Source organism: Mustelus asterias, chromosome 21 (genome assembly GCF_964213995.1).
Source record: "Mustelus asterias chromosome 21, sMusAst1.hap1.1, whole genome shotgun sequence".
Lineage (NCBI taxonomy): Eukaryota > Metazoa > Chordata > Chondrichthyes > Carcharhiniformes > Triakidae > Mustelus > Mustelus asterias.
In genome coordinates this window covers 17,940,407-17,967,164 of record NC_135821.1, presented here as the reverse complement: position 1 = coordinate 17,967,164, position 26,758 = coordinate 17,940,407, and the positions used below count along the sequence as shown (strand labels likewise).

General features: G+C 43.5%; 1 protein-coding gene across 3 annotated transcripts in view; it reads right to left on the bottom strand.

Moving 5' to 3' along the window:
• Positions 1-26,758, bottom strand: part of LOC144509162 (TOM1-like protein 2) — a 115,841-nt gene that overhangs the window by 68,633 nt on the left and 20,450 nt on the right. For all 3 annotated transcript variants that reach the window (XM_078237584.1, XM_078237585.1, XM_078237583.1), the window contains exon 2: positions 19,928-20,012. In XM_078237584.1, coding sequence (XP_078093710.1) covers positions 19,928-20,012 — 85 coding nt within the window. The remainder of the gene's footprint in view (positions 1-19,927; positions 20,013-26,758) is intronic.

Sequence of the window (26,758 nt, the reverse complement as noted above, 5' to 3'; positions counted from 1 at the left end):
GGGGCTGAACTGAGAATAATGAAAGGGCCACATTCCTTTTTGCCCTTGAATTCGCGTGCAGGGCTTTAAAAGTAGGGCTGTGATTCACAGAATCCGTACAGTGCAGTAAGAGGCCATCGGGCCCATCTAGACTACACTGAGGCTTATCCCCGTGTCTGCTCCGGTTTCCTCCGGGTGCTCCGGTTTCCTCCCACAGTCCAAAGATGTGCGGGTTAGGTGGATTGTCTATGCTAAATTGGCCCTAGTGTCAGGGGGACTAGCTAGGGTAAATGCATGGGGTTATGGGTACAGGGTCTGGCTGGGATTGTGGTTGGTGCAGACTCGATGGGCCAAACGGCCTCCTTCTGCACTGTAGGATTCTTTATCATTCTATTCACCTGCTAATCTCCTTGACACAAGGCGCAATTTAGCCTGGCCAATCAACCTAACCCGCACATCTTTGGACTGTGGGAGGAAACCGGAGCACCCGGAGGAAACCCACGCAGAAACCCACGGGGAGAACGTGCAAACTCCACACAGACAGTGACCCAAATTAACCCGGGTCCCTGGCACTGAGGCAGCAGTGCTAACTACAGTGCCACCGTGGAACAATGCAGGCAATTCATAAAGCGTTTTGTAATTTTAAAAAAATACTCTGAGTTTGGTGTAAACTTTTAGTGATTTAATCTTCAAGGCTGCCTGTAGTTTCAGAGTGTTGGAAATAAAGGGCTTTCAATATTTATACAAGCTGTTAAGTGCACATAACATTAAAAATTGTTTTCACGATCAATATCAAATAGTCTGCAATGGAGATTAAAAACTCACGGCTTAAACTGGAAATGTAACGTTTTCCTAATTGACTCAGCAACACTTAAAAACACAGAAGTTTTATTCTTTAGGGACATGTTAATGAGTGAGGAAATTGATGCATCTTGTATTTTCCAATTAACTGACTTGATGTTTACTTTGTTCACTTAGTCTTAAATCAACAGAGAATATTAATGATGCAAGTCAAAGAGCAGTGATATACAGATTCTACAGGCTGGTTTTCTTTCATTCATTCATGAGACAAGGGTATCACTGATAGGCCCAGTATTCATTGTTCATCACCAACTTCCCTTCAGACAACAGAGTAGCTTGATAGGCCATTTCAGAAGGTGGTTAAAAGTTTATTTATTAGTCACAAGCAAGGCTTACATTAACATTGCAATGAGGTTACCGTGAAATTCCCCTCGTCGCCACACTCCAGCACCTGTTCGGGTCAATGCACCTAATCAGCACGTCTTTCAGAATGTGGGAGGAAACTGGAGCCCCCGGGGGGAAACCCACGCAGACACGGGGAGAACGGGCAAACTCCGCACAGACAGTGACCCAAGCCGGGAATCGAACCCAGGCCCCTGGTGCTGTGAGGCAGCAGTGCTAACCACTGTAGAAGACATTTCTGTGGAGATTGGAAATATGTCACTTCTATGCCATACCAGGTAAGGAGAGCAGATTTCCCCGCTCCCTAAAGTTTTAAGTTTATTTATTCGTGTCACAAGTAGGCTTACATTAACACTACAATGAAGTTACAATGAAAATCTCCGAGTCGACACACTCCGGCGCCTGTTCAGGTACACTGAGGGAGAATTTAGCATGGCCAACCCACCTCACCAGCAGGTCTTTGGATTGTGGGAGGAAACTGGAGCACCCGGAGGAAACCTACCCAGACACGAGAGGACATGCCGACTCCACACAGACAGTGACCCAAGGCCAGAATTGAACCTGGGTCCCTGGCGCTGTGAGGCAGCAATGCTAATCACTGTGCCACCCACTAAGGACATTAGTGAACCAATTCTTCAAAACACCAATAATTTCATCATCATTGTCAACGCTAGCTTTTTATTCCAGATTTATCTACTTAATTAACTGAACTCTCTAGCTGCCCCGATTGTATTTAAACTCATATCACCGGATGATACATCCAGACCTTGGATTGCCAGTACTACAGTGCTCCAGCTAATATCACATTCCACAACAGTCACGCCCAGATCCCTGGAAGGCAAATTACCAAGGGCCATTGTATGACAAGAATGCACAACTAGCTACACTCACGTGAAGACTATGTTGCTTAACAGCCAAGGGAACAGGATGGCTTAGTTCTGCCACAAGGCTGAAACAATATGAAACCTAAACCCCACCTAATGAAAACTGTAAATATCCACCATTGCCACACAATCATCTAAAACCAAAACTCACATTTGTTCCTACTTTTGCCTCTGGGGCCTTGCCGAGTACCAAATGTCTGCTGTAATATGGACAAATGCTGTAGACAGCAAACTTCAACTTCAGTTCTTAAACTTTATTTATTAATGTCACAAGTAGGCTTACATTAACACTGCAATGAAGTGACTGTGAAAATCCCCACCAATGCTTTGAAAGACCAGATAAAAATATCTTTTGTTCTCCAAAGAAAATATAAAAGGAATTCCACAGTCAGCAGATGTAAATTTTGACATCTAATTAAATGTTGCACATCTAACAGAGTAAAGGGTAGAATCACGCGGTGCAAAGGAGGCCCTTTGGCCCATCGAGTCTGCACCGACATGCAAGAAACACCTAATCCCATTTACCACCACTTGGCATAGCCTTGAATGTTATGACAGGTCAAGTGCTCATCCAGGAATTTTTTAAAGGATGCGAGACAACCCTCTACCACCCTCCCAGGCAGCGCATTCCAGACTGTCACCACCCTCTGGGTAAAAAAGCCTCACGTGGCCCCTTAAACCTCCTGCCCCTCACCCCAAACCGATGTCCCCTCGTGACTAACCCTTCAACTAAGGGGAACAGCTGCTCCTTATCCACTCTGTCCATGTTCCTCACAATCTTGTACACCTCGACCAGGTCGCTCCTCAAGTCTGCTCTGTTCCAACAAAAACCACCTAAGCCTATCCAAAGGAGCTTTACATTTAGACATAACATCAGCCACCATTACTTAAAATGTTAACTGTGATGCATCAATATTTCCAAATCCTTTTCTTTTTAGATAAATTTATTTCCCCAATCCTGGTTCAGGTGGTGTTCCTTAGGATTAAGGCGAGATACTAGAAGCACCCAGTTCAGATTGCATAAAAATCAGACTTCCAAAGAGTTTTTATGATGGGCTAGATGCAGTTTGCATTAATATAGTGCCTTTAATATTGCTGAAGTATGAAATAACTAATAATAGTGCCATTAACATGGAAAAATAAATTACAAGTTGATTCACAGAAAAGACACAACAGACATTCAGCTCCTGTAGGTGAATTTGGAGAGATACTCAAAGAGTTGACTTTGGAAAGGGTTTATAAAAAAACAAAATAAGGGGCTTAGGGCACAGACGATTATACAGTTACATGTATAGTAAGAGAAACAGGCCATTCCACCCGCAGTCCCAGGCTAATGTTTATTCTCCACATCATACCCTGTCAGCATATCCTTCCATGCCTATCTCCATCAGGGGTTTATCGAGTTTCCCTTTCAATGTATCTATGCTATTCACCTCAAATGGTGGCAAGTTCAAATTCCAAACGCTCTCGAGTAAACGGAATTTTGACTGAATTCCTTATTGGATTCATCAGTGACCATCATTTATGACCTCAATTTTGGTCTCCCTCACAAGTGGCTATATCTTTTCCATGCTAACTCAATAATCCTCAAGACCTTTACGAGATCACCCCTCAGCCTTCCTTTGTCTAGAGAAGAGAGGGCTAGCAACTGTTCAGTCTTTCCTGATAAGTTCTCAGCTCTTAAATCTGGTCTTTGCTCTTTTGCATCTCCTCTGGTCCCTCTACATACTTTTCCTAATATGGAAAGATGAACTGTGCGCCAACTGTGATCTAACAAAGGTTCAATAGGTACAAGGGCTAGCAAAGGTTGCAGAAGCAGGGTGACAACTTAAAACATACAGAGCGTGATTTCCAATTCAATGTTTTCAGACACATGAAACCAGAGAAGCAAGGGGAGATAGAGAGAAGAGCAAGCAACAAAATAATTGAAATACGCTGTAGGTCAATATTGTGATGGGATGGGGAATAGAACTTTACCTCTCCAACAGATTTGATATGTGGTGTACAAATGCCAAGGAATGGGAACAGAAATGTTCGACGCATTTCACAGACAATAAGAGTTTCAGGGCATTTCCAGTCTGAATGCCTCAATTTTCCAAAAATAAGCCTCGCATTCGATTCTTGTCACCTTATATCTCAGTTAGACACACACGACTCCTGCTGCCAATCCCATTACAAGCCACTATAATACATTACTAAAATATAAACAGCAAGCAATGAACATTTAAAATTACATATTACTGCAGCCGAAAAATTGAAGGCTTGAGCCATTATATTTTTGTTAAATGTATTCAATGGTTCATTATTGAAAGGGATCATAATAAGAGCTAGCGCAGGTCTCAAAAGCTGTTGATTACCAAAATGTAGAGGGGCTAAACAGCCTTGCTGAAGTTAGTTAAAGTTTATTTGTGTGTCGCAAGTAGCTTACATTAACACTGCAGTGAAGTTACTGTGAAAATCCCCTAGTCGCCACATTCTGGCACCTGTTCGGGTACACTGAGGGAGAATAATTTAGCATGGACAATGCACCGAACAAGTGCGCCTTTCAGACTGTGAGAGGCAACCGGAGCACCCAGAGGAAACCCACGCAGACACGGGAGAACGTGCAGACTCCACACAGACAGTGACCCAAGCCGGGAATCGAACTCAGGTCTCTGGCACTATGAGGCAGCACTGCTAACCACTGTGCCACCGTGCCACCCGGTTACTTCACATTGGTCCTCTTTTTGAAAAGATGACAGCAAAATGCACATGATACAGGCCGACTGGTCAGTTTCCACTCGTCAGCCTTTGCTGGCACGAATCAGTGTGACATTTCAAGTTACCATGATGCCCTGAACTCATCCTATAAAACACATCAGCAAAGTTAGTTCTGCACATGTGCCTTTGAGTCAGTAACTTCCATATTCCAAATGCAGCAAGATTCAGACACACAGCAGTTAAAGTTACAAGCGAGCACTTTGTCATGTGTTCATTTGCTTTCTCAGTCTAGCTCTGTGTTACTCTTCCTGGCTGAATGCATTGGTTCTGATCACTGAGTTGTCACCGTATGGTCTAATGTCTGGTCCTATCTCTGCTTTCAGTGCTTCATGGAGTCACGGTTCAGGAATGTCTGAGAACAAATTTCTAATCTCAGCAGGGCTTCAGTTCTGCTTCAGATATTTGCTCAAACAAGCAGTGTATTCATCATTTCACTGTCTCTCCTGAGGCGACAACACCTGGGACTCTAATCCCAAAGCAGGAGGAGAAGAGAGATTGAGCTTGTAATGATCATTTGTTTCTACTCAATTGTACAAGTGCATTCAGGGACCAGCCAGTTATTGAATTCATTCCCGGAGAAACTTGCTGGTGTATAAATAACAAACAAGGCATGGAGCAAATTGCATCATTGTTTTAGGAAATATTTCAAACCCGTCACCTGTTTTTTCTTAGGGTTGTGCCCTCTCACCCCAATACGGTCAGGATTAGCAACCAAGACAGTGAGTGGAGGGCCTGACCTGCATAAAGCCAGTGAAATGAAAGAAGTTTAATTTTACTTATCAATTTTTACTACCAAAATTGGTATGAATCTCACACCATACCTGATCATCCCAGCAAACTGCATGCACCAGAATTTATATGCAAGGCTATTGTTAATGTTGTGTTAATTATATTGTTAAGAATTAAGGATGAACAAATGGAGGGTATTAATGATTAATCTTGAGCATATATAAAGCGACCCCCGGGAATGACATTTTGATTTAATTAGTTAAGTTTCCTTTTGACGTTTTATTGCAGTTACATGTGTCATTTTTGTTTAACTTGCTGATTGTTTTTCTGAAAATATAAAAAAGGATTCCCCTTGGAGGGATGGTCCATTAGTTAATTAGGTTATTTGTTTTAGTTTGCTCAAAAAAGAAAGTAAAAAGGGATTTCCGAGACTAGTAGCCACAACAGGGGCCAATACGTCACCAGCCCCTGTAATGTCATTTTATCATAGAATCAAAGAACCCTGCAGTGCAGGAGGAGGCCATTGGGCCCACTGAATCTGCACCGACCACAATCCCACCCAGGCCCTATCCCCACAACCCCACGTATTTACCCTAGCTAGTCCCCCTGCCACTAAAGGTGGCAATTTAGCATGGCCAATCCACCTAACCCGCACATAGAAACCATAGAACCCCTACAGCGCAGAAAGAGACCATTCGGCCCATCGAGTCTGCACCGACAACAATCCCACCCAGGCCCTATCCCCGTATCCCTACATATTTACCTGCTAATCCCTCTAACCCTCATATTTACCCACTAATCCCTCTAATCTACGCATCCCGGGACACTAAGGGGCAATTTAGCTTGGCCAATCAACCTAACCCGCACATCTTTGGACTGTGGGAGGAAACCAGAGCACCCGGAGGAAACCCACGCAGACACAGGGAGAATGTGCAAACTCTGCACAGACAGTGACCCAAGCCGGGAATCAAACCCAGGTCCCTGGAGCTGTGAAGCAGCAGTGCTAACCACTATGCTACCGTGCCGCCCTTTGGACATCTAATACTTTTCTGTACCGTGCCCCTCTACGGAGCTGTTAATTAGTTAACTTACTTATTAGTTCTTTGTTTAGTCAGTGTACTCAAAAGTGTTTCCTGGGACAATGAATTGATTGGGAGTCATGAGGTAGAGATATGTAATGCTGCATTCTGTGACTACACCTTTCATCAAAAAAAATCATTAGTGTCTAGTTTAATACATTACCATCTGGCTTAGATCCATTGGACAACTGTGCGCTCAGGTAGCTTATGGTAGCATGCATGAACAAATTTGAGATATATTTTCTGGTTAATACTTTTGATGTCATCATCAGCCATGGCTCAGTGGTAGCAGTGACCTCAGAAAACTCTGCAGTTTAAACTCCATTTCAAAGATTTCAATTCATAAATTATACAAGATGGGCGGCATGGTGGTTGGCACTGCTGTCACAGCATCAGGGACCTGGGTTCAATTCTGGCCTTGAGTTAGTGTGTGGAGTTTGCAAATTCATTACATGACCCCTTCAACCACAACTATATATTTTTTTTTAAACAGATATATACAGATTTGTAAGGATGACACAAGTTACAAAATCTCAAAGTTCACAGTAAGTACACAGTCCAGTAAAACAATAGGTGACCTTTGGTCGGACACCACATTCTGAAATCAAATGACCGATGCCACCCAAAACAACATCAAAAGGATGTCTTAACAACTCCCCAGATACCTGTCACACTTTGAGCCAACTGCTCTCACTGGACTCCAACACAAAGATTTTGATCTCTATTCTCAAAGATCCTGGTTTGGAATCTATGCTTTCTCTCCGGCAATCCACCCTCCAGGGTTTCGCCCTCTCCTTCCAGTGTTCCAGTCCCTGGATTGCCATGTGCATTCAAGCTTTGCCTTCCACACACAACTTGGGTATTCAGCCATACCAACAGAACAACACTGCTTCATAGGCCGTTAGTGAGGACCTTCAGCTGTCTCCTTGGATCTCTGGCTTCCAACAGATCTATTTTGAGTCCGCTTCCTGCAGTTTTCTCACTTTAAACCTGGAGTCTTCCTCCGTTCCTCACTGAATAGAATCTGTTCCAGATTCTTCTTTCTGTTCCTGGATTTGGCTGGTGTCTTGGGACTTTTTCCTATCCAGTCCTCATTTTTGCAAACTTCCCCTTTAGTTTGGGATTTGCTCTCTCTCCCTTTTCACGCCTTGCCTGTTCTGGCACTCTCTTCCAACTGAACTAAAACTGCTTTTCTGTTTTGTCAGCATCTCTGTGGGTTTCTCTCTCTGGACCCTGTTGTTAACTAAAAAAAAACTGTTGTAAACTGCTTCAGCGGTTGTAAAACCCAAATTAAAAATTCAGACCTGCTGACTCCTCTCGAAAATAAAACTAGACTCAGGTTTTACCTTTTTAACCCACAAATAAAGAATATAAAGTAAACTTAATGCTATATCTTGTTCCAAGCACCCACAAATACAACTTATTTAAAACCATCTCTAATCCATAACAAGAATAAAGAGGCTCTTTTTACCCTCTCAGGTCAATTTAAATAATACCATGGCACTATTTTGAAGACAGTAAGAAGTCTCTCAACACCAGGTTAAAGTCCAACAGGTTTATTTGGTAGCAAATGCCATTAGCTTTCGGAGCGCTGCTCCTTCATCAGGTGAGTGGGAGTTCTGTTCACAAACAGGGCACATAAAGACACAAACTCAATTTACAAAATAATGGTTGGAATGCGAGTCTTTACAGGTAATCAAGTCTTAAAAGGTACAGACAATGTGAGTGGAGAGAGCGTTAAGCACAGGTTAAAGAGATGTGTATTGTCTCCAGACAGGACAGTTAGTGAGATTTTGCAAGCCCAGGCAAGTCACGGGGGTTACAGATAGTGTGACATGAACCCAAGATCCCAGTTGAGGCCGTCCTCATGTGCGCGGAACTTGGCTATCAGTTTCTGCTCAGCGACTCTGCGCTGTCGTGTGTCGTGAAGGCCGCCTTGGAGAACGCTTACCCGAAGATCAGAGGCCGAATGTCCGTGACCGCTCAAGTGTTCCTCAACAGGAACGACAACGCAGAATCGCTGAGCAGAGACTGATAGCCAAGTTCTGCACACGAGGACGGCCTCAACTGGGATCTTGGGTTCATGTCACACTATCTGTAACCCCCACGACTTGCCTGGGCTTGCAAAATCTCACTAACTGTCCTGTCTGGAGACAATATATATCTCTTTAACCTGTACTTAACCCTCTCTCCACTCACATTGTCTGTAGCTTTAAGACTTGATTACCTGTAAAGACTCGCATTCCAACCATTATTTTGTAAATTGAGTTTGTGTCTTTATATGCCCTGTTTGTGAACAGAACTCCCACTTACCTGATGAAGGGGCAGCGCTCCAAGAGCTTGTGGCTTGTGCTACCAAATAAACTTGTTGGACTTTAACCTGGTGTTGTGAGACTTCTTACTGTGTTTACCCCAGTCCAATGCCGGCACCTCCACATCATGACTGTTTTGAAGAACAGGGGAGGTCGCTCCAATGCACTGGCCAATATTTATCCCTCGATCAACGTTATTGAAAAAAAAATCATCTGGTCATTATCACACAAGGCTGTTGGTGAGGCACTGCTCTCTACTAATAGGTGGCTGTACTTGCTTCTTTACAACAGTGACTACATTTTAAAAGTACTTCATTGGGGGTAAAGCATTTTCAGAAAGCCCAAAATCAAGAAAAGGTGCTATATAAAGAGCTAAAGAACAAAAAGCAGGAACAGGCCCTCCAGCCCACCAAGCTTGTGCAACACATGATGCCTTTCTAAACTAAAGACCTTTTGCCTCTACATGGTCCGTAATCCTCTATTCTCTGCCTATTCATTAATCTGCCAAAATGCCTCTTAAACATTGCAATAGATCTGTTTTTGCCACCTCTGGCACTTACCACCCTCTGTGTAAAAGACCTGCCTCTCACATCTCCTTTAAACTTTCCACCTTAAATCTATGCCCTCTAGTAATTGACATTTCTACCCTGAGAATTCTGGTTTGCTTTTTCTGTGTTTCGAAATTCCTCAGGGAGAGGTGTAGTGCTCCTTGAGCCTCCTGTTGGCTAGCCTCTCTGCTCTCAAACAATGGATATTCCCGGCTCGCAATTTTGTCATCTATTAACCTGGATTATACTTCAAACTGGAGCAGAGGTTCTGCACCTCTTAAATCACAATCTGTCCCTTTGTTAAAATCACCCTGCTGGGGTAATCTTCTGTTGGAGTATCAGGGCTCATTGTGGTCTCATGAAAACTCAGAAGATACACCAGCCACACAATTTCTGAAATCGAGAACACCATTCTAAAAGTGCTGATTTATTTTCCCCCCCCTCAACTGCTATTTGCCAGACAATTGCTTACATGCCAAACGGTCAGCATTTCCTTGGTAATATTTTTTGATGAACATTATCATGAGATTGAACCCTGCTGTGTTGTCTTGAACCTTCCCCAGAATACTGCAGGACAAATTTTCTGAGTTGCTTGCAATAGTTCCTGGAGACTCTTTAATTCTTGGGAGACTCCAGGGCAATTCTAGAAGGTTATCAGGCCCTCTGTTTATATGCAAGGTGACTCCTGCACAACAATGGCAATGAAGATTTGCATTTTGTCGCTGAATGGATTTTTTTTCTGTTCCTATTCAACACTTAACAAAACTTTGAATATTAAGAATGAAATAAAATGGACGAACGATCTGCTAAACATTCAAACTATTTTCTTTCACATGAAGCAGCTGTAATGTAAAGCAACAAGATTCCTGTAGAATAAACCAGCTTGTTTGTTCCACTAAAATGGTTGCAAAACACAATGGTCCAAAGGGAACTGCGATAAAGACAAACAAGGAAAAAATAACATTGCCAAGCCTGACTTATAGTTAAGTAATTCTCAGCTTCCTCAATTGGTTCAGTAGGTAGATTGGGTCCAAGGGAATTAAGGTGGCCTAAAGTGACAGGCTTGGGTTAAAAAATAAGTTTCGGGACCAGATCAATGCAATACCTGAAGCAGGCAGGTCTTAAATACTGTTTGCCGTAGCATATTAATAGAACAATTGAAATCTCTGATGGGTGGGGTTCTTCCTACTTGGCTCTAGAAAATCCTGACACCCTCAAGATAATCAAGCTAAATCTACTGCCGATTTGCATTGCTAAAATGCAAATTTTTAGCTAAACTCCAGCACTGCCTCCAGTATACACTTTGGGTCTATCCACATCCTTGCATGTGTTCAAATTTTCTGGACCTGTTAAGCGTGGCACATTCTGATATACTGTGGAGATTTTTCGGTGACTAAGAGCTTGGAAACTCTTACCATGTTGATGGATTTCCAAGCTTGCCAAACACCTAGCTGAGGGAAAAAAAATCATTGCTCAACTGAAAACAGACAAAGCACTAATGAGGCACAGAGGCCAGGAGAAGTTCCAACTTAATGCCGGTTCCGGGCTGAGTTAATCAACTTCAATTGACATACCACAGTAACTACTGAACGAGAAAAACAAATTAGAAGACAGACAGAGATGGATTGAAAGTTGGTTTGCCAATGGATGTATAATTTGCCTCAATTAACATACATGATACTAAGGCACAGATGCAGAGCCCATCATTTATACAGAGCAGGCAAACTCAAGGTAAAATCTGAAAGTGGTGTCACAGTCAACAGAGGGACGAGTGGTTTAAGTCCAGCGTTTAATTTAAATGTTATCAATTTCATTTATTACTTGTTTTAACTATGTAATCAGAGTAACTAATTAATTTAAAACCAGGCTAAATCCGTCATAATCCAGACTGCAAGTAACTCTTAGTTCTAGAAATAAATTACAAGCTACTAAATAAGAGATTAGTCGGGACTGCAGTATGTAGGAGCTTGTGGGCTTGGATGACCATACCAGGGAGACACTTGGGGGTCGTTGGACTGAAGCACGAGCTAGAGATACTCTTGACAAGTGACCAAGGGGGGAGAAATTTCTGGACATTTACTCCAGAATGTGGCCACACCTCAGAAGAAAGCATAACTGCATAAAGGTGCATGTCAAATTGCCAGTCAGCAAGATAAGGGGAAAACTTGGGGAAGCGAAGGAGGAGGTCTTACAGACTTGTCCTATGCAATAGATACAGCGTATTTAGTAGCGAGGATGATAATGAGGATGACAGAAGAAACAATGGCCAAAATGCTATCCATGCAACAGATGATAGCCTGGTGGGTGGAGGTGCAGGAAGTGGGGTATGGGAAAAGTAGCTGTTTTAAAAAATTATTCCTTCATGGAATGTGGGTGGCACTGGCTAGGTCAACATTTATTGCCCATCCCTAATGCCCTTCAGAAGGTGGTGGTGAGCCATCTTCTTAAACCGCTGTAGTCCATGTGGCATAGGTACACTCTCAGTGAATCTGTTAAGGGGGGAGTTCCAGGAATTTGACCCAGCAACAGTGAGAGTCCAGCAATACATTTCCAAGTGAGGATGGTGAGTGATTTAGAGGGGATCTTGCAGGTTGTGGTGTTCCCATGTATCTGCTGCCCTTGCCCTCTAGATGGCTGATGTTTGGAAGGTACATTAGAGAGAATGAATCATGTGAGATTCAACAATTAGAAGGACAGATAGCATCCTCTGCAGTTGGTGACCGAAGGATGCAGTGGTTACTTGGTGCCAGGGTAAAGAATATCTTCGAAATACTGGAGAGGAACTTGGTAAAAACTGTTGTAGTGGTCCAAATCAGGACCAATGGCACAGGGAAGAGTTCCTGCTGAGGAAATATCAGAAGCAAGAGCTAAATTTTTTTAAAAAGGACCTCAGATTTGGTTAAATCAGGATTTAAACCACGTCCTAATTGTAACTGGAATAGGGACAAAAACAGATCAGAAAGCATTGCAGAAGGAATAATGCAAAAAGGCTGTACCACTAGGGTAAGCTCCACCTCGAATGGAATGAGTCTGGAGTCCCAGCAGAAAAAAAAACCCAAATACCAGAATTTGGAATGAACATTAAACTAGTAAGATGGACAGGTGGGGGAAGTGGGGTTGGGGCAAAGGATCTGGGGCAAAATAGCACAAGCCTGAAAATACAGTGAACAGGAGATGAAAGCGAAGGTCAGACCAAGGAAAGGAACATGGATATAATACAAATGGATGTAGGACAGAGGGTAAAAGAACAAAATTAAAACAAGAGGAACAATCGATTAATTAAATTGCAGATACAGCAATGCACTCAGGATCCGAAACAAAATGGAAAACTGGAGCCAAAGATTGGTAGCAAGGATCCAGATGCTAAGGATAATGGGCATTGGCGACATAAAAGGTAAGATCAGGCGTTATATCCTGCAGGGTACAATGTATTTAGAAAAGGATAGGAAAGAAAGTAGTGATAGTTATTTTGTAGTAAAATGTAATATTTTATAAGTAAAAACAGACTTGCAGACGGGACCACTGGGTGTCTCCAACCACTTTATAGCCAATTAAGTACTTATTTTTTGAAGTGTGATCATTGCTGTAACAGAGGAAACGCGGCAGTCAATTTTCACACAACAAGATCGCACAAACAGCAATGCGATAATGAGCAGATAATCTATAATTATAGTTTATTTATTAGTGTCACAAGTAGGCTTACATTAACACTGCAATGAAGTCACTGAAAATCCCCTAGTCGCCACACTTCGGCGCCTGTTCGGGTACACGGAGGAAGAATTTAGCATGGTCAATGTATCTAACTAGCACGTCTTTCAGACTGTGGAAGGAAACCGGAGCACCCGGAGGAAACCCATGCAGACACGGGGAGAACGTGCAGCCTCCACACAGACAGTGACCCAAGTGGGAATCAAACCCAGATCCCTGGCGCTGAGAGGCAGCAGTGCTAACCACTGTGTTACTGTGCACAGTGATGTTGTCACTGGACTAGTAATCCAGGCCAATGCTCTTGGGACCCAGTTTGAACCCCTCAGTAGATGGTGAAATCGGAATCCAATAAATATCTGTAATTTAAAGTCTAATCTACTGATGACCATGAAACCATTGTTGATTGTCTTAAAAACCTATCTGGTTCACTAATGTCCTTTAGAGAAGGAAATCTGCCATCCTTACCTGGTCTGCCCTACATGTGATTGCAGACTCTTAAATGTCCCATGTTGGTCGGCGCAACATAGAGGGCCGAAGGGCCTGTACTGCACTCTGATGTTCTATGTTCTAAATGGCCCAGCAAGCCACTCTGTTGAAGGACAATCAGGGAATGAGCAATAAATGCTGGCTCAGCCAGTGACACCCACATCCAATGGATAAATAATATGTGGTGGCGAATAGTGTAGATGTGTTTCAGAGGAAGAACTCATGAAGGAATAAGGAATGGAAGAAATGAAAACAGAAAATGCAAGAATGCAACCCACTGAGGCATGGCAGACACACGAGTATTAATTAGTGATAACACAAAGGCAGTGGAAAAAAGGGTCACAACTAACATTAAGATAGAAATGGAATTCATCCAAGGGGAGATAAATGATAAGAAGGAATCAATCATTCTTTGGGGATATACTACCTAATAGCGGAAAGGATGTTAAGGGAGAAATCGGTTGGCAAATCTATGAAATGAATAAAAGACAGAATAATAATTGTGGGCGATTTCAAATACTCCTAAATAATCTGGCAAAAGGTACTGAAAGGGGAAATAGTAATGGCATTGTTACAGCACGTACAGGACTTCATGCTTACTCAGTATGCGTGCAGCCTAGGAGAGGAATGAGTATTGAATCTAGAAACAGGAAATGAAGCAGAGCAGATAAGAGAAGTAAGCGTTTGGAGCATAATGAGGAAGGCAGGGTCATAGAAGACAGACAACAATCAAAATAATTGATTTGAAAAAAGTTTATTTTAACGGGGAAGACGGAACCAGAGAAAACTGACAAATAGATATACAGCAACAGTTCTGTTCTATGGGTGATAGTGGTACTTTCAGACACCCAAAGACTTATCCAGAGACCCAGGGTCATGCTCAAGTTTGAATCCTACCACGGCAGATGGTGAAATTTGAATTCAATAAAAATCAGGAATGACCATGAATCCATTGTTGGTTGTCGCAAAAACCTATATCTGGTTCACGAATGTCCTTTAGGGAAGGAAATCTGCCGTCCTTACCTGGTCTGGCCTACATGTGACTCCAGACCCACAGCAATGTGGTTGACTCTTAAATGCCCTTTGAAGCAAACCAATCAGCTGAAGGGCAATCAGGGATGGGCAATAAATACTGGCGACACCCACATCCAATTAATTTTTAAAAATGCAGTGGGAAATATTTAAAAATACAGTAAAGGAGAAATAAGCCAATAATTAAACATTATGGACGAATGAAGATGTAAAAGAAAGAAACAAACATCAAATACATATACAACAAAAGAAAATTAGGGGTTAGGAAAGAAATCATAGTTTCTCTTCCGAATTATGCAAGTAAATTAACTGTAAAAAAAGTAAAATATTCCAGTCAAAGTGCAACAAAAGGGAAAGCAGGATAGGGATAGAACTGCTTTGCTACACACAATAAAATCGCAGGTAACGACGGCAAAAATCACAGGAATATTAATTAATTTGACTCAGTACTTACACAGGAGTACAACCAAGCGGACATTAGAAAATGCCAACGAAAACATCAAGACATTTAAGATAGAAATGGAGAAGATAACCGATAAAAGTTACATTCAAAGGATAAAACCCCCTGGTCCAGACATGGATTGCATCTGCACATACTGAAAGCAGCTAAATTCAGGGAACTGCAGATATGCAATGACAGAAAAGATTTTAAAAAGCTTAATCAAAATAAATAGCAAAACGTATAAAAATCAAAAATATAATAGTGAGAACAGATTTCAAAATGCAAGGGCAAGCTTGACCCAATGTTATTGAATTTTTGAAATAACACAAAAAGCAGACAAAGGTAATACACTGCATAAGATGTATTTGGACTTTCAAAAGATGATGATGGAATAATGCAGAGTAGACTCAGGGGGGCATGTAACCAGAACAGATAGCGAGTTGGCTAAGGGTTAAAAGGCAGTTACTCAAACAGGCGAAAGATGGGAAATGATGTTCCACAGAGACTGGTGGTGGGACCACTGCTAGTCGTTATTTATTTTTTTATTCGTTCACGGGACATGGGCATTGCTGGCTGGCCAACATTTATTGCCCATCCTTAGTTGCCCTTGTTCAGAGGGCAGCTGAGAATCAGCCACATTGCTGTGGCTCTGGAATCACATGTAGGCCAGACCAGGTAAGGATGGCAGATTTCCTTCCCTAAAGGGCATTAATGAACCAGATGGGGTTTTCCATCAATCGACAATGGTTTCATGGTCACCAGTGGATTCTTAATTCCAGATTTTTTTTAAAAATTGAATTCAAATTCCACAACCTGCCATGGCGGGATTTGAACCCGGGTCCCCCAGAACATTAGCTGAGTTTCTGTATTAATAGTCTAGCGATAATACCACTAGGCCATCGCCTCCCCAAGTTATTAAAATTTATTATTCACATAAATAATTTGGATTCAGGTGTCAAGAATACATGATAAAAATTGCAGATGACAAAATGGGGAGCTACCACAAAATACAAAAGCTTCAACCAGTATGCAGAACGGGTGTGTAAAATGTTAAATGCAAGGTGGTGAATTTTGGTAGGAGGAACAAGATCTCACACTTCCTGGAGAATGAGAGTCAAAGGAAAGGGAACTGATTCACAAATCAGTTAAAAGTAGCAATGCAGGTTAACAAAGCCATAAAAATGCAAATAAAGCACTGGGGTTCATTGCTTTGAAGAACAGAAATCAAAAGGAGATGACATGTTCAACATATATAGAACCTTGGTTATAACACACTTTAAAGTGTGAATATTCTAGTCTGAACAAACAAAGAACAATACAGCACAGGAACAGACCCTTCGGCCCTCCAAGCCTGCGCCGCTCATGTGCCCAACTAGACCATTCGTTTGTATCCCTCTATTCCCAGTCTGTTCATGTGGCTATCTAGATAAGTCTTAAACTATCCCAGCGTGTCCGCCTCAATCACCTTGCTTGGCAGTGCATTCCAGGCCCCCACCACCCTCTGTGTAAAATGCGTCCCCTGACATCTGTGTTGAACCTTGCCCCCCTCACCTTGAACCCATGACCCCTTGTGTTCGTCACCTCCGACCTGGGAAAAAGCTTCCCACTGTTCACACTATCTATGCCCTTCATAATTTTATACACCTCACCCTCCGTCTTTCCAGGGAGAACAACCCCAGTTTATCCAATCTCTCCACATAGCTAAGACCCTCCATACCAGGCAACATCCTGGTAAACCTTCTCTGTACTCTCTCTCTAAAGCCTCCACGTCCTTCTGGTAGTGTGGCGACCAGAACTGGATGCAGTATTCCAAATGTGGCCAGCATTTGTTGCCCATCCCCAGCTGCCCTGAAGAAGGTGCTGGTGAGCTCCCCTTCTCGAACTGCTGTAGTCATTTGGCTTAGGTACACCTACAATGCTGTTAGGAAGGGTGTTCCAGGACTTTGATCTAGTGACAGTGAAGGAGCAGTGATATAGTTCCAAATCAGGATGGTGCATGACGTGGAGGGGAACTTGAAGGTGACAGTGTTACCTGATAACACTTAAAATTACGGAAGAGTCTGATAGATTGGATGGCAAGTTGTTGTTCCACTTGTAAGAAGTGCAAAACTAGAGCCCATAAATAAAATAGTCCCTAATAAATCCGATGAGGAATTCGGAGAAATTTCTTCACCCAGAGCATGCAACTCACTACTGCATGGCATCTGAGGTGAATAAAAAAGGCAAGTAAACTTGAAGGAGAAAAGAATCAAAATAGTTCCAGCACAGAAGGAGGCCATTCAGCCCATGGTGTCCATGTTGGTTCTCTGCAGGAGCAACTCAGTTAGCCATATTCCTTTGCCTTTTCCCTATAGCCTTACAGATTTTTTCCCTTCAGATAATTATCCAATCCCTTTGAAAGCCACGATTGAATCATCTTCTCCTACACTCTCAGGCAATGCATTCCAGATCCTAACCACTTGCTGCATAAAAATAGTTTTCATGGTTCTTCTGTCATTAACACGGAATCTGTGTACATTGGCTTTCGATCCTTTTATCAATAGATACCCCTTTGCCCCGTCTACTCTGCCCAGAAAACCTTATGATTTTGAATAGCTATTTCAAATGCCCTTTCAACTTTCTCCCCTCTAAGAGGAGAACAGTCCCAACTTTACCAATCTATCCATATAACTGAAGTCTCTGATCCCTGGAGCCATTCTCGTAAACCTTTGCTGCACCCGCTCTAAGTCACAAGACACAACTCTGCAGTTGAAACAAAACTACTGGTTTATAAATGATCCGTCACAATTCCCTTGCTTTTGGACACTATGCCTCTATTTGACACAGATGAACATGGCTGTGGCTGCTGGAGGTCAATCATCGCAGTTCCAGAACATCACGGCAGGGGTTCCTCAGGCCCCACCATCTTCAGCTGCTTCAGTGACCTTCCACCTATCACAAGGTCAGGAGTGGGGATGTTTACTGATGATTGCACAATGTTCAGCACCATTCGCAACTACTCCTCAGATACTGAGGCAGTCCACAACCAAATACACCAAGACCCGGAGACAATATCCAGGCTTGGGCTGACAAGTAGCATTCATACCACACGAGTGGCAGGAATGACCATCCACAACAAGAGAAAAATCTAACTATTACCCCTTGACATTCAAATAATTCAGTTATAAGAGGTCAGTGGCTAGGAACCCAGTGGCAAGTAATTCACCTCCTCAGTCCACAAAGCAGGTCCACCATCTACAAGGCACAAGTCAGGAATGTGATGGAATACACTCCCCTTGCCTGATAGAGTGCAGCTCCAATAACACTCAAGAAGCTCGACACCATCCAGAACAAAGATGCCCAACTAATTGGCACCCCATCGACAAACATTCACTCCCTCCACCACAGACTCACAGTGGCAGCAGTGTGTACCACCTACAAGATGCACTGCAAGAACTCACCAAGGCTCCTTAGACAGCATCTCCTAAACCCACAAGCTCTATCATCTAGAATGACACGGGCAGCAGATGCATGGGAGCACCATCACTTGGAGGTTCCTCTCCAAGTCACTCACCACCCTGACTTGGAAACATATCGCTGTTCCTTCACTGTCGCTGGGTCAAAATCCTTCCCTCACTAACAGCAATGTGGATGTACCTACATCACATGGACTGCAATGGTTCAAGGCAGCAGGTGTGGCAGGGGCGGCATGGTGGCACAGTGGTTAGCCCTGCTGCCTCACAGCACCAGGGACCCGGGTTTGATTCCGGTCACTATCTGTGTGGAGTTTGCGCATTCTCCCCATGTCTGCATGGGTTTCATCTGGATGCTCCGGTTTCCTCCCACAGTCCAAAGATGTGCAGCTTAGGTTGATTGGCCAGGCTAAATTAGCCTCTAGTGTCAGGGGGATTAGTAGGGCAAATACGAGGGGTTACGGGAATAGGGCCTGGTGGGATTGTGGTCAGTGCAGACTCGATGGGCCGAATGGCCTCCTTCTGCACTGTCGGGATTCTATAATCACCACCTTCTCAAGGGCAATTAAGGATGGCAATAAATGCTGGCCTAGCCAGCAATGTCCACATCCCATGAACAAATTGTAAAACCAAGGATCCAATACATTGATCACAATTTGTCCTGCCACCTTCAACATTTTGTGCACATGCATCCCTAGATCTGTCCGTTTCTGCACTGCCTTCCTACCAAATTGTCACTTCTCTGCATTAAATTTCATCTGCCTCATTTCCGCCCATTCCACCAGCTTGTTTATGTCCTCTTCAAGTCTATCGTTACCCTCCTCGGAGATCACAATACTTCCAAGCTATGTGTCACCTGGAAATTTTGAAATTGTTCCCTGTACATCCAAAGTTAGGTCATTACGATAAATCGAGAAAAAGAGTCTTCCTACTAAAAGTTTATTTTATTATTGTCACAAATAGGCTTACATCAACACCGCAATAAAGTTACCGTTAAAATCCCCTAATCGCCACACTCCGGCGCCTGTTCGGGTACACGGGAGAATTTAGCACGGTCAATGCACTTAACCTGCACATCTTTCAGACTAAATCCTGGGATTCTCTCGACTTACCAGTGGGATGTTGTTGTGTGTTAAAAGTGCAATATTATTGCTGCAAGAGATCCTGGCATCATATTCTACATCCTAATCACTATGCAAGGAATATTTTACCAATCTCCTTCATAAAGAAGAACAGCACAATCCTGTAAGCAGTATTAGGCTGTAAATTTAAGGATGCCTGCTGTATCGTAACCAAGTCATTATATTACTCACCCTTCCTCTGTCTCATTGATGATATCACATATCTCCATGTTGAGGCCCCAATCCTCTGCTTGCAATGAGCCATCTGTTGCATGTTCTATTGAAAAAGTATAGCACGTTAGGAAGTATCTTAAAGTGATTAAAACATTACTGAGACAAAACACACAATGGCACAATGGTTAGCACTGCTGCCTCACAGTGCCAGGGACCCGGGTTCAATTCCCAGTTTGGGTCATTGTCTGTGTGGAGTTTGCACATTCTCCCCGTGTCTGCGTGGGTTTCCTCCTGGTGCTCCGGTTTCCTCCCACAGTCCAAAGATGTGCGGGTTAGGTGGATTGGCCATGCTAAATTGCCCCTTAGTGTCAGGGGGACTAGCTAGGGTAAATGCATAGGGTTATGGGGATAGGGCCTGGGTGGGATTGTGGTCGGTGCAGACTCGATGGGCCGAATGGCCTCCTTCTGCACTGTATGATTCGATGAAAAGTCATCTCTGATACTTCACAAATTACAGACTTATTTGTTTTACAATATTTTATCAAATGTGTTCTCTATATTATAGATTATTTGTAATGTGTTGTTTGCCTCTTTCAATAGCATGGTTTCCCCCTCACCAATCTCCTCATGAACATATTAGCTCCTACTCTAACACAACACTCCAACACCAGCAACTACCCTCTCACATCTCATTAAAAAGAGGCCATATTCCTGGGGGATCATCAATAGGCAGACTATTACAGGACATGATGGCTGAACTTCATTCAGCCCTCACCCAAGTTCGATATATATATAAGGATCACTCTACATACAGATATCAGGAACCCAAGCTGATTTCCCTTTCCCTAACCCAGAACTTTATGGCCATTTAAAACACCCCTATTATCCCTTCCTGAGGTTATTTAACTTCATTTTCCCAAAAATTATATACAAAGCAACAAGTCTAACAGGAACACTAGATTTCAGGCTGCAGCTTGTATAAAAGTAAACTTTGTATTTACATATCACTTTCCACACACTCAAAACATTTGCCAGGATGCCAGGCAAAGTATTGCTTTGAAACAGTGTAATGGCGTCTTAAATTTCTGCCCAAGAGGACAGACAGGGCCTCAATTTTAACATCCGATCCAAGAGACAGCAGCTCCAACAGTGCAGCACTCCCTCAGTACTGTACTAGAGCGTTAGCCTGATGGAGAACGAGAGAGAAATGGAGGTAAAGAATGAGAGAGAGCAATAAAGAGAGAAATAGAGAGCACACACCAAATCTGCATGCAATGATCTGTACTGTACAAATAACATCTATTCCATACAGAAAACGGTTTCATTATTGCTCAATGAATGCTGCAAGAGCCAGAGAGAAGGCAACTGACAATTAACACTACGCTCCACTGTGTAGTGTGGAATATTTATTGGGAATTAAATATAGAGACTGCACTTCCAATTGAGTATCAGCCAATAAAGGGAGACATACCAGTATCATTGCAGCACTGTACTTGGATTTGGGTCACCACATTACAGAACAATGGTGTACGTACACTGGGATAGATACAAAAGGAGACAGCTTCTAAAATTTAAAAATGAAATATAAACAACTGGGCTGATTTTGATGGACCAATACAGCAATCAAACAATTGCTTTTATCAGGCACCATTAATTAACCAAAAACACTTGCTCCAATCAATTAGAAATTTTAGCATCAGCAATAAAAGACCAAACAATTACCAACAGGAGCTGCCTGTTCTAGTTCCGTTAGAAGAAAATTGTTGCAAACATTTACGATGTAGGATTGTCAACAGACAGCCAGCTCTTAAGGTCCAAGGATGGAAATTCGTAACCTGTGTGAAGGTTTGCCTCCCTAAGCAGGAGAGTGAGGACCGCCAACCAATACAACAGCAGAGCAGCCAGTCAGCTTCCGACCAGCACTCGACCCCTGTAGGCAGCACTCTACTTCCTCCAGACTTCAACAACCTATCCTGGTCCCCCGCCATGCTGACACTATAGTTAAGAAAGCCCACCAACACCTCTACTTTCTCAGAAGACTAAGGAAATTTGGCACGTCTCACCAAACTTTACAGATGCACCATAGAAAGCATTCTTTCTGGTTGTATCACAGCTTGGTATGGCTCCTGCTCTGACCAAGACCGCAAGGAACTACAAAAGGTCATGAATGTAGCCCAATCCATCACCCAAACCAGCCTCCCGTCCATTGACTCGGTCTACACTTCACGCTGCCTCGGCAAAGCAGCCGGCATAATTAAGGACCCCACGCACCTCAGACATTCTCTCTTCCACCTTCTTCCTTTGGGAAAAAGATACAAAAGTCTGAGGTCACGTACCAACCGACTCAAGAACAGCTTCTTCCCTGCTGCTGTCAGACTTTTGAATGGACCTACCTCGCATTAAGTTGATCTTTCTCTACACCCTAGCTATGACTGTAACACTACATTCTGCACTCTCTCCTTTCCTTCTCTATGAACGGTATGTTTTGTCTGTATAGCGCGCAAGAAACAATACTTCTCACTGTATGTTAATACATGTGACGATAATAAATCAAATCAGTATGACTCAGGTAAACTCCCAGGTACAGGTGGCATGTGATGCTCCAGTCTAAGAACCAGAGTTCTTCCAGCAGAGAACCACTGAAACATCAAGACTTCAAATACTTGTCCAATTGATCCTTCATAGAAATCATAGAAACCCTACAGTGCAGAAGGAGGCCATTCGGCCCATCGAGTCTGCACCGACCACAATCCCACCCCACATATTTTACCCGCTAATCCCTCTAACCTACGCATCCCAGGACTCTAAGGGGCAATTTTTAACCTGGCCAATCAACCTAACCCGCACATCTTTGGACTGTGGGAGGAAACCGGAGCACCCGGAGGAAACCCACGCAGACACGAGGAGAATGTGCAAACTCCACACAGACAGTGACCCGAGCCAGGAATCGAACCTGGGACCCTGGAGCTGTGAAGCAGCAGTGCTAACCACTGTGCTACCGTGCCGCCCCTGCTACCGTGCCGCCCCTTGCAGAGGATTTGGAAGAGTATTCACTAGCACTCACACATCCTCACCAAGACAACTGGGGATCAATGGCTCGAGAAGCAAATCAGCAAAAGTCAAAAGATTGATCTCTGCGAGCTCATGAAGAGCCAGTCCCAACAGTCTCCCCTCACAGAGGCAGTTCCAACACCTTCACACAGTCATTTCTCGCAAACACTTCCACAAAAGACGGAGAAAGGGCTTCACACAAGGTGGTATAAAACTGGTCAGGTCTGGGGCAACCCTGGTGCATTCTTGCTCAAAACGAAGCATGGCAGGGGAGGGATGGAGAGCAGAAGAGAACAATTAAGAAACCAGGTTCTATGTGCAGCGTATAGAAGTCACATCCAATGGCTCCAAATGTGGCATGAACAAGTATCTGTGACCAAACATCTTCTCCTGATATACAGGAAGGAAGGCAACTGACAGATCACCCCTTCTGGTATGGTGAACCAGGTCTGAGACTAACTGAACTATTAGGATGGGGTTGAGAAGTGCAATCTACTGCATAAACACGCAAATATATTATACTTCAATGATGTAATTGTAACTGTATGATACAAAAGTCAACTGGCAATCCAGCCATAAATTACACTGGATTCAGAAGTGAAGTTATAGTTTGGGGTAGCACAGTGGCTAGCACTGCTGCCTCATGGCGCCAGGGACCCAGGTTCGATTCCCGGCTTGGTCAACGCAGGACTGAGGGTGTTGTACCTAAATGCGCGCAGTATACGGAACAAGGTAAATGAGCTTGTTGCGCTCATTGAAATTGGCCAGTACGATGTTGTGGGCATCACAGAGACGTGACTGCTAGGGGATCCTGGCTGGGATCTAAATATCCAAGGATATGCGTCCTATCGGAAGGACAGGCAGATGGGCAATGGGGGCGGGGTTGCATTGTTAGTAAGGAATTAAGTTAAATTGATAGCAAGAAGTGATATAGATCAGAAGGCATAGAATTTCTGTGAGTAGAGTTGAGGAATCGCAAAGGTAAAAAGACCCTGATGGGAGTTATGTACGGGCCCCCTAGCAGTAGTCAGGATGTGGGGCAGAAAATAAATCAGGAGATAGAAAAAGCATATAAAAAAGGCAATGTTACAATAATCATTGGGGGACTTCAATATGCAGGTGGACTGGAAAAAAATCAGATAAGTAATGGATCCCAAGAAAAGGATTTGTGGAATGTCTAAGATGGTTTTTTGGAGAAGCTTGTGACAGAGCCTACTAGGAAACAGGCAATTCTGGATTTGGTGATGAGGCAGACTTGATTAGGGAACTTAAGGTGAAGCAGTGCTCCTTAGGGAGCAGTGACCACAATATGATAGAATTTACCTTGCAGTTTGAGAGGGAGAAGCTGGAATCAGATGCAAGGGTATTACAATTAAATAAAGGTAACTACAAAGACATGGTAAGAAGTTTCACAATACACTTCTTACTGTGCCTCCCCAAGCCAACGCTGGTATCTCCACATCATTACAAAGATATGAGGGAGGAGCTGGCCAGAGTTGATTGGAAAGGGATCCTAGCAGGGAAGACAGTGGAACAGCAATGATAGGAGTTTTTGGGAGTTATTCGGGAGGCACAACAGAAATTCATCGCCAGGAGGAGGAAACATGCTAAGGGGAGGACGAGGCATCCATGGCTGACGAGGGAAGTCAAGGACAGCATAAAAGCAAAAGAAAAAGCATACAAAGTGGCTAGGATTAGTGGGAAGCCAGAGGATTGGGAAGCCTTTAAAAGCGAGCAGAGGACAACTAAAAAGCAATAACGGGGAGGGAGATGATGAAATGTGAGTGTAAGCTAGCTGGTAATATAAAAGAAGATAGGAAGAGTTTTTTTCAATGTATAAAAGGCAAGAGGCAAAAATAGACATTGGACCACTGGAAAATGAGGCTGGAGAAGAAATAATAGGAAACAAAGAAATGGCAGAGGAACTAAATAGTTTCTTTGCATCAGTCTTCACGATGGAAGACACCAGTGGGATGCCAGAGCTCCAGGAGAGTCAGGGGGCACGGGTGAGTGTAGTGGCCATCACTAAGGAGAAGGTTCTGGGGAAACAAAGGTCTGAAAGTGGATAAATCACCTGGACTGGATGGACTACACCCAGATAGCTGAGGAAATTGTGGAGGCATTGGTGGTGATCTTTCAGGAATCAATAAAGGCAGGGAGGGTACCAGAAGACTGGAAAGTAACTAATGTACACCGCTGTTTAAGAAGGGAGGGAGATAGCAGATGGGAAATTATAGGCCGGTTAGCCTGACTTCAGTCAGTGGCAAGATTTTAGAGTCCATTATTAAGGATGAGATCGAAAGTACTTGGAAGTGCATGATAAAGTAGGACTGAGTCAGCACAGCTTTGTCAAGGGGAGGTCATGTCCAACAAATCTGTTAGAGTTCTTTGAGGAGGTAACAAGGAAGTTAGATAAAGGAGAACAAGTGGACGTGATTCTAGATTTCCAGAACGCCTTTGACAAGGTGCTGCATAGGAGACTGTTAAATAAGTTAAGAACCCATGGTGTTAAGAGTAAGATCCTGGCATGGATAGAGGATTGGCTGACTGGCAGAAGGCAGAGAGTGGGAATAAAGGGGTCTTTTTCAGGATGGCAGCTGGTGACTAGTGGTGTGCCTCAGGGGTCAGTGCTGGGACCACAAATTTTCACAATATACATTAACGATTTGGAGGATTTGAAGGCACTGTTGCTAAGTTTGCAGATGATACAAAGATATGTAGAGGGACAGGTAGTATTGAGGAAGCAGGGTGGCTGCAGAAGGACTTGGACAGGTTAGGGGAGGGGCAAAGAAGTGGCAGTTGGAATACAATGTGGAAAAGTGTGAGGTTACGCACTTTGGAAGGAGGCATAGACTATTTTCTAAGCGGGAAAATGTTTAGGAAATCAGAAACACAAAAGGGACTTGGGAGTCCTTGTTCAAGATTCTAAGGTTAACGTGCAGGTTCAGTCGGCATTTAGGAAGGCAAATGCAATGTTAGCATTCATGTCGAGAGGGTTAGAATACAAGATCAGGGATGTACTTCTGAGGCTGTATAAGGCTCTGGTCAGACCCCATTTGGAATATTGTGAGCACTTCTGGGCCCCGTATCCAAGGGCAGATGTGCTGGCCTTGGAAAGGGTCCAGAGGATGTTCACAAGAATGATCCCTGGAATGAAGAGCTTGTCGTATGAGAAACGGTTGAGGACTCTGGGTCTGTACTCATTGGAGTTTAGAAGGATGAGGGGGGATCTTATTGAAACTTACAGGATACTGCGATGCCTGGATAGAGTGGATGCGGAGAGGATGTCTCCACTAGTAGGAAAAACTAGAACCAGAGGGCACAACTTCAGGCTAAAGGGACGATCCTTTAAAACAGAGATGAGGAGGAATTTCTTCAGCTAGAGTGTGGTGAATCTGTGGAACTCTTTGCCGCAGAAGGCTGTGGAGGCCGGGTCATTGAGTGTCTTTAAGACAGAGAAAGATAGGTTCTTGATTAACAAGGGGATCAGGAGTTATGGGGAAAAGGCAGGAGAATGGGGATGAGAAAAATATCAGCCATGATTGAATGGCGGAGCAGACTCGATTCTGTTCCTGTGTCTTATGGTCTTGGGTCACTGTCTGTGTGGAGTTTGCACGTTCTCCCAGTATCTGCATGGGTTTCCTCCGGGTGCTCTGGTTTCCTCCCACACTCCAAAGATGTGCGGATTAGGTTGATTGGCCATGCCAAACTGACCCTAACTTTGGGGAGATTAGCAGGATAAATGTGTGGGGTTACGGGGATAGGGTGGGATTGTTGTCAGTGCAGGCTCGATGGGCC